General features: G+C 41.0%; 1 protein-coding gene across 1 annotated transcript; it reads right to left on the bottom strand.

Moving 5' to 3' along the window:
• Positions 1-215: 215 nt before the first annotated feature.
• Positions 216-8,366, bottom strand: LOC123654824. The gene is made up of 2 exons (XM_045590726.1): positions 8,232-8,366; positions 216-2,174 (listed from the first exon to the last, which is right to left on the bottom strand). The coding sequence occupies exons 1-2, from the start codon at positions 8,364-8,366 to the stop codon at positions 216-218; spliced, it is 2,094 nt and encodes a 697-aa protein (XP_045446682.1).
• Positions 8,367-8,464: the final 98 nt, after the last annotated feature.

The following is an 8,464-nucleotide window of genomic DNA, read 5'->3' as shown; positions in this document are numbered from 1 at the left end:
CGCCTTGATGACAAGGGGGGGTCCAGCTCCAGGCCTCACCACGATCGCCACCAAGCCCTCGGTGTCTCCCGCCCAGTGTGGGTAAGAAGGCACGGCATATGGTTCGGCGACGATCGCGACGTCAACACACCACTCCGCCATGGACTGCAAGAAAAGGTCCTGGGCTCCAGCGCAGTGGTTGACGTTCGCCTGGAGGACGTTGAGATGCCCGGACATTATTCGGCCATCTCAGCGTCTGCTGTCACCACTTGGTTCCCCCCTTGGGATGTCTGCCAGGGGAACTTCCCGCGAGTTAATGGGGGTTTGCACGCCATGCCCCCCATCACGTGGCCCGCCGGCCTGCCAGCGTCCGCGCACACCGCGCAACGAGCGGCGGCCGAGCACCCGGCGGCTTTGTGGCCAGCCTGTCCGCAGCGATAGCACAGTGTGCTGCGGTCAGTGCCTGCTGGGCACGTGGCACCGACGTGCCCTAGTCCCAAACAACGGAAGCAGTGCCTGGGACGCGCCTGCAGGAGGTGGACGACCCCCCTGCTCCACCCCACCGCTATTTTCCCGGCTTGCAGCAATTTTTTCCCTGCTGCTGCTGGAACTTCAATGTGGGCTGTTCCCGAGCCCATTTGCCCCACGCGAATGTTTCTCACGTGGACTTGTCCCGGAGAACAGCCCCCCTCCTTCGCCACCGCAGTAGCCAAGCGCTCCGCTGTGACCGCGTCGCTCAGGCCTGAGATTCGCATCTCTGCCCACTTCTCAGGCCGGAGCACCTCCACCTCCTCAGCCAAGGCCTCCTTTAGACGAGCGGCGAGGGCATCGGCCTTCTCCCCACACGTGGAGCCGGTCACCTCGATAAGTCGCGCCCCGGTCGCCGACTGGCGAATTCGAAGCGGGCCTATTCCCAGCTCGTTGAGGTCGATATTGCTCTCGGCCTTAAGCAATGTCGACCCGTACGTGGCCCCCCTGGCTACTGCCTCCGGCCGTAACTTAATAATTACGGCCGCAGAGCGAGGGAGCGCCAGCCTAGGCTTCGGGGTCTCCTTCTTGGCCGGCGGCGTTGAGGCTGCCGTTTTTTTTGTCACCGGGTTCTTCGCCGGCGGCGCTGAAGCTGTCCGTTTGTTCGCCGCCGATTTCCGGCGGACGACTTCTGTCCAGCTTGCCCTCGGCTCCTCATGGGGTATAGCCACCTCTCCCTCCTTCCGTTGAGTGGCCGCTTGCTTTGAGGTGGAGGGACCGAACGCAGTCCACTCCACCTCCTTAACCTTTCCCTTTCCTTTGCCTTTTCCCTTCCCCTTTCCCTTGCTCGATGCTAGGGGAAGGGTGGAGGGCTCCTCCGAGTCTAATTGGGCACCCACGCTAGCGCTAGAGGCCGCCGTCATTCGGTTCTTGCTCGCACTGGTGGCCCTTGTAGCTCGCGCCAGTGGTCTGCTGTCCCTAGCCATTGGGGTGCCGCAAGGAGGGGCAGCAGGGAGCTGAAGAGCCGCCATGCGGTCGTCCACAATGTTGCCGACCATAATCGCTATATCCTGCATTAGGTCGGCAGACTCCTTTCTGCTCGTGGATTCAGCCACCTTTTTGCGGCTATCCTCGAACTCCCGTTTGTAAGCGCGTATCTCCTCACGGCACAACTCCAGCTCCCGCGCGATGCGACAATTGTCCGCCCTCAGCCTTCGGACTTCGTCCGTCTCGGTGCGGACCACTAGGGACTCCAGCATCTCCCTAATGGAACCGGCGGCCCTTCTGATTTTGGCAGCGTAACCACCCTTGAGGTTGACTGACTTCCCAGTCAAGCCGAGGATTAAGTTAAGGTTGGCCTCAGTGGCCACCCTGAGCTCCTCGGCCCCCCGTTCCTCGATATTGTCTATCTCGATGGGGGTCTCCTCCATATGACCCCCCACACCCTGCTCCTTCCTAAATACTCTCTTGTCGAGTGCCGCCTCAAACTCTTCCTCCCGGTCTCTCTCCACGCGCTCTCTCAGAGCTGCTCTGGCGCCCCTGAGTGTGGGTGCCTTGCCCCTTTTGGCCACTGGACGGGTTCTACTCCCCGCGGTCGCTCCCGTCCCTGTCTCCGTGCCAGAGTTTTCAGAACCCCCTGAGTAAAGGCGCTTTCGCCCCAGCTCCGACTCAGACAACGAGGTGATGGAAATATCTTCCAGAACTTCGATACCGCCTTCTGCTTGGCCCTGAGAAGGGCCTTTGGGTTGGCCCTGAGAAGGGCCTTTGGGTTGGCCCTGAGAAGGGCCTTTGGGTTGGCCCTGAAAAGGGCCGTTGGATTGGCCCTGAGAAGGGCCGTTGGATTGGCCCTGAGAAGGGCCGTTTGGTTGGCCCTGAGAAGGGCCCTTGGCAACTCCACCTCTACTCTCGCGTAGAGGAAGCATCGTTTAACAATCGCAGTCACAAAGACAAAATAATCCACAACCAAGTATAGCCTATAGCATTCAGTCACCTGCCTGCCACCTGCGTTACCGGGGTCAGGACAGGGTCCAGGGGAGACGACGAGGACGTAGCTAGAAACACTTGGGGACTCCCCCAACGTTAAGTTATTTTAGGCAATAAAACAAAATGAACTAAGTTTAGACGTTTTCCTAAAAAGTGTAACAAATTTATATAAATTCTGAAAATTATAATAAAAAAAATAATTTAATAAGTACTATTATTATTATTATTATTATTTTATTAGGAATAAGTACCTAGCAAAATAGCAACATTTTAAAAACATTTAACTATACATATTTGAAAAGAAATCATAGTTCAACAAAATAGGTCTTCACGATAAATAACTAAAAGCTATATGTAATAAATAAAGTATGTTTTATTAGAGACATCTCAATCCTTAAATTATAGGGAAGCTAACGCATTTTCGTTTATCTTATTTTGTGGCATTTCGGTGACATAACAACCTAGTTAACCGACTTCTTAATATATAATTATAAAACCTTAAACAAATATATGAATGTTAAATTATTTTAACTCTCTTTTTTAAATTATTTTACATACCTCGTAATTGATAAAGACTTTCCTTCAACCATCTATAAAACAAAACTAAAGCTGGTATATGACTGAAATGTTTTAACGACTCAATATTTTATTTATTTTTATTCTCCGTTAAAGTATATAAGATCCAGTAACTGATTTGCTAAATACAATCATAATATTAAAATCATAATACATCAAAATAAGATGCACATCCTCAGTCGCGTTCATCTGAAACGTAAAACTATTTGTAAACACTATATTTTAAGAAAATATATTAAAGATATTATAACTGTATTTTATATAAATTACTATAATCAGAATTTTTTCTAATATATAAAACCATAAACTGGCTGCTGGTGTTCGATTAATTAAAGTTCTGATTATTAAAAAAATATTTAAACAGCTTTACACGCTGCATAGTACCTACGTAAAATTAAAAGATCGGTGAAATTGCGTGGAATGTATTGTATGTGCTATGTACGAATGAGCTATAATGACAAAATATAATTATGTATATATAAAAACAGCAACTCTAATTACATAACATCATTATGCGAGGCACAACATGACACGTTGATTTTGAATGTCGAGAACACTCGAGGAACGAAATATAGTACTTCGTGTGACCTCGACCCAATTGCAGACAAGCGGTAGGAAGAACTTCAATACATAGTGTCGTGTAACTTCAATGGGAATATCTCCTTTCTCATTATAGATACATAATGAAGTATGAAGCAGTTCCTGCAACATTTCATTTCCTTTCGATATTAACTTTCCGCTGAACTGTAATTGTAGTAAGCTAAATATTATTATTGCTATTAACTTACATTTTACAGGTGTAATGTTTGGATATCATAAAATAACCCAATAAGAAGAAAATTTTAAAAAAGATATAATCAAATTTACGATATCTGAGGATACATCGGATACATGAATTCTGAAGGAAGCTTATTTCTTGATTCGTCAGTTAGACGAGAGCCAGACTAGTCTGTGTACCAATTGCTAAGTCTACGAAAGTGCTAAGTTGTATTGCAAATGTTATATCTGTAAAATAATAATAATACTTGTGTCGCCATCTAGTAAATATTTTAGGAAGACAAGGTTTGTCAATTGTCTTTGTTCTCCTCCTGTCTATTCTCTGTGTGTTAAAAAATGTTAATCGTTCAATATGGTGTATCAATAATATAAAATTAAAAAATTTCCACAAGTTTTTCCTTATTAAACTTTTCAAACAAAATTAGTATCAATTTAGAAGTTTTTCTGACATTTTAATTAATTAATCAATATGCCAGCTTAACGAAACAAATTATAACTCCTAAATGAACCTCTGATAATAATTTATTAATTTTTAAAGTGATTCTTCGAACTACTTTATATTACACTAGACTTTCTTATATTACATTAGGCTTTCGTTTACAGACTGCATTATTACTAGCGTAAATTAGAGCCAAACCTTACACCTGCTGGTTATTAGGACAAACGTGAGACTTTTTTAGCGAGGAGCTTATTACGCTTATATATAAATATGGGAAATAGAAGAGGAGAGAGCACACTACCCTGTGAGACACCAATAATGAAGACAATTTTCATGTTTAATACACCGCTCACAACTTCGCATGAAACTATCAAACCACTCGTAGAGTGAAATTGTGTCGGTGTTAGAACAAATACGAGCATATTGAAGGTAACAATGTTCTATTTTAGACTACTTACTCTAGTTGCGAGCAATCTAACATCATCTTTTACTTTAATTAAATGTTACCTTGGTCTGCCGGAAGCAAGAGGGATAAAAATAAGACATTTAATCTTTATTTAAAAAATGATATTTTTTTTTTAATTTGTTCCGTAATATTTCTTTTACAAACGAAGAAGAAGCAACTGGAATTCCCTTTGAGAATCAGTTCGTTTAAGCTTCTAATCGAAATAATTCCAACTGTCTTTGATGTTTTCGCAACAAAACAAGTATTTTGTGTTGTAAAATTAAATTTCTCAATAGATGAAAAAAGCTTTACAGACGCATGACTGAACTTCATGTGATCGTAACTAAAAAGTTAGCTTTAGATTAGAAAAATAATTTTACCTACACTTTACATACGAGTTGGGTAAACTTAAATTACTCTACGTCCAGTTCAAAATATGTTACAAAGTAAAAAAAAAAATGTAGCGACGGAGAAAATTTCGATGATCCAATTTCCAATCGGAAAACTTGTTGAATAGTCTACCGAATATCGACTAACTTTAGCGACGACTGCACCTGTTTTTTGTTCCTTACGACTTGGTACTAAAGTTGATTTTGGCCTAACACTTTAATAATTGATATCTTTGAGGAATCTCTAATGGATTGTGAAATAAGGCGATCGCTGCATGACTTCAATTTGAAAGTACTTATGATCTGCTCAGTATTTTCTGGTATTTCATTCTATGTATCATTTCATTATTCTTCTACATGGAGAAAGAGGTCTTTGCGCAGCGGTGGAATGTTAAAGGCTGAATCGTGACAGATCGTATCATTCGTAAAATATAAGTGTTTAATTATTATTATTATTATTACTTCTATCTTTTGTTTTGGTTTTGCTTTTTTTATGAATTAATGAAAGGTCGTTTGATACTTTATTACAAAGTCAATGATCTAAATCTCTTTTCTAAAATTATACCTAGACTAATAGACCTCTATTACTTAACTTAAATCTAAAATTAATTTTAAGGTTTAGTTCCTGTCTTAAAAAAAAAAATTTTTATTAATGTTATCCATAAAATTGCTGTGTGGCTACGGCACTAAAGAATTTAGCCACCCCCTCTCTTCCCGTGGGTGTCGTAAGAGGCGACTAAGGGATAACAAGGTTCCACAACCACCTTGGAACTTAAGAAGCCGACCGATGGCGGGATAACCATCCAACTGCTGGCTTTGAAATACACAGGCCGAAGACGGGCAGCAGCGTCTTCGGTGCGACAAAACCAGTACTGCGGTCACCAACCCGCCTGCCCAGCGTGGTGACTATGGGCAAAACACATGAGTTCACGTTATTTTTGGCGTCAACTTGTGGAGGCCTATGTCCAGCAGTGGACTGTATAGGCTGTAATAATAATAATAAAAAAATTACAGCAATCTCAGATACATTGATGGTATTATATTTTTTGCAAAATCTATACTTATTTTATAAAGAGGTAAAATTTTTAACTTTGTTTGTTTGTAGGGGGTTATCTTCGCAAATACTGATCCGATCAGGAAAATTCTTTCACTAACAGAAAGCTACACTATTTAGGAGTGACATAGCTTTTTTTTTAATTTTATTGTGATTGAACAAAAAATTAAGTGAAAAATCTTATATATAAAATTCTCGTGTCACAATGGTAGTTACAATACTCCTCCAAAACGGCTGGACTGTTTTCTATGAAATTTTGTGTGCAAATCGGGTAGGTCTGAGAATCAGTCAACATGTAGTTTTCATACAGCTAAGTTATAAGCGGGGGGGATTGAGAGGGGTTAATAACATATAACATATAATGTCTCAAAATTAAAAAATATCAGCCAACAATGGATTCAGTCGAAAAGTTCGAAAAGTAGTTATTCAATTATGAAATTTTATTTTTAAGCATTAAATGTTAAAAAACTATTCAAAACCTTTAAGCGCCTTATTTTATGACGACAATCGACGGAAATCGTCAAGAACCATCCGAGACATTGATCGACTTTTATTATTCCAAGTCGCTCGAACTTGGAAATGCTTTAAAATGCTCAAAGGGAGTCTTGAACTCGCACAACCTGCAGACTTTATGCGATTCTCGACATTATTGAGTACATACTTTAGTGATGAGTTCTATCTTATTAAAGTTCCGGAGAGAGATTAAAACTTGAGGATTTAATTCGATTACTGTAAAATTTATGTCAATGCATTGGAATAACTAATGCTTTAAATCTTGAGCAAAATGGTGTCTGAAATTCAAATATACTTATTTCAAGTGGTAATATATTTTATATTCGATCTTTTATTTCGATTTGGAAGAAAGTAGGATTATGAAAACAGGAATGTTTCTTATATACAGATTCCTTCGATATTTGTAAACATACATTTTTACTCTTTTTAAGACGGCAAGTATTAAATTCTTTAGATTATGTGTAGACTTAATCATCATTGACCTTAGTCCGTCTATTGCAGACGATTTAGACGGTGTCAGACAGACACTGCGTCGCCTAGGACATTCTTCAGAAAAACGTAGAGCTGCCTAAGCTCTGCGCTACCCTCTCGACCTCACTGGCTAGGTCCACAGGAACGACGTGTCGATACGTGTGGAGCCAGTTCAACTACAGGAATCTTTCGCATTTCAGAGCTATGCTACGAATGCTTGACGGAGACCTCATTCCGGGTTCCAAGTGAAGTTTTCCTTCTCCAGAACCCTGATGGTTTTGAACCAGGTTTATCCCTCGGACGCTTTTTACGACCCCCACGGGAAGAAAGGAGTTAGTTCTTTTCTACTCGGCCGATACCACATGAAATTGTAGACTTAAAGTATTGTAATAAATACAGATAATGTTTATTGATTAGAGAGCAATTCCACTCTCCACCGCCTCTAATATACACAGGACGATGTACGCTTAACGGTGAGACTTTAATTAAAAATGCCTATAGGTATAGAAAGTGGAGTTAAACTTCATTTACCGAGCTACGATTAATTGAACTGTAATAACGCCGTCCAGGTGTCTAATAGTTGGAGCTTAAGCAGAAATATTGCTGTTGTTAGTCATTTAATATTTTTATAGCATAAAATGATAGTCTACATATATCTCTAACGTATTACCCGCTTAAGCGGATTAAAGTAATTTATTTTATCGTCTCATAAACCTTTTTCTTTATAAAATAATTTTTTTTATCATCTTAAGTAGAATTGTTGAGAGTAGCATAATTTAATAATATATAAGTGCTGACAGACATATTATTTAAAAAACTGTTTAATTTGCTTTTAAATAACGTGCATTTATTTCTATGGTATATTTTAAGATGGTAGAAGCAAACTGCTACCTAATTATGGCATTTTTTTATTATTTCGCTTATTCAATGTCTAAGGAAATAACGAGAAGACTGTCTACTTATTAATATCTAAACTCAGTGTCTAAACTGAATTCATTAATACATTTAGAGTAGCGAATTGGATTAAGCTCTGATCCTTCTCCTACATGGGCAAAGAGGCCTATGTCCAGAAGTAGGATATTACAGGCTAAAGTGAATACAGTTTGCAAGTTTTGAAGGAGAAACTTACTTACTTACTTTACTCCTCTGGCTCAGCGACCCGTAGTGGATTTTGACCTCCGACACCAAAAGTCTCCAGCGATCCCGGTCCAGAGCTATCTCGCGCCAGTCCGATGGACTCGCTGACCAACAACGGGTGTGGTCCTCCAGCATTATGGAGGTTTTGCGGTGGGTTAACGCCCCGTCCATGGAAAAATAAACTGTTAAGAAACCGATACTTTTAAGGAGAAAAATATATGGCAATTTAAGCC

The sequence above is a fragment of the Melitaea cinxia genome, chromosome 1 (assembly GCF_905220565.1).
Source record: "Melitaea cinxia chromosome 1, ilMelCinx1.1, whole genome shotgun sequence".
NCBI classification, from domain to species: Eukaryota; Metazoa; Arthropoda; class Insecta; order Lepidoptera; family Nymphalidae; genus Melitaea; species Melitaea cinxia.
This window is presented reverse-complemented; position numbering and strand designations above follow the sequence as displayed.

Excerpts from the sequence above, each read along its gene's own strand:
- LOC123654824 (XM_045590726.1), bottom strand. The coding sequence starts at position 8,366 with ATGCTGGAGGACCACACCCGTTGTTGGTCAGCGAGTCCATCGGACTGG. Across the intron at positions 2,175-8,231 it reads CGCTGAGCCAGAGGAGTAAA|GGCCAAGCAGAAGGCGGTAT; the intron begins GTAAGTAAGTAA and ends GGCCCTTCTCAG.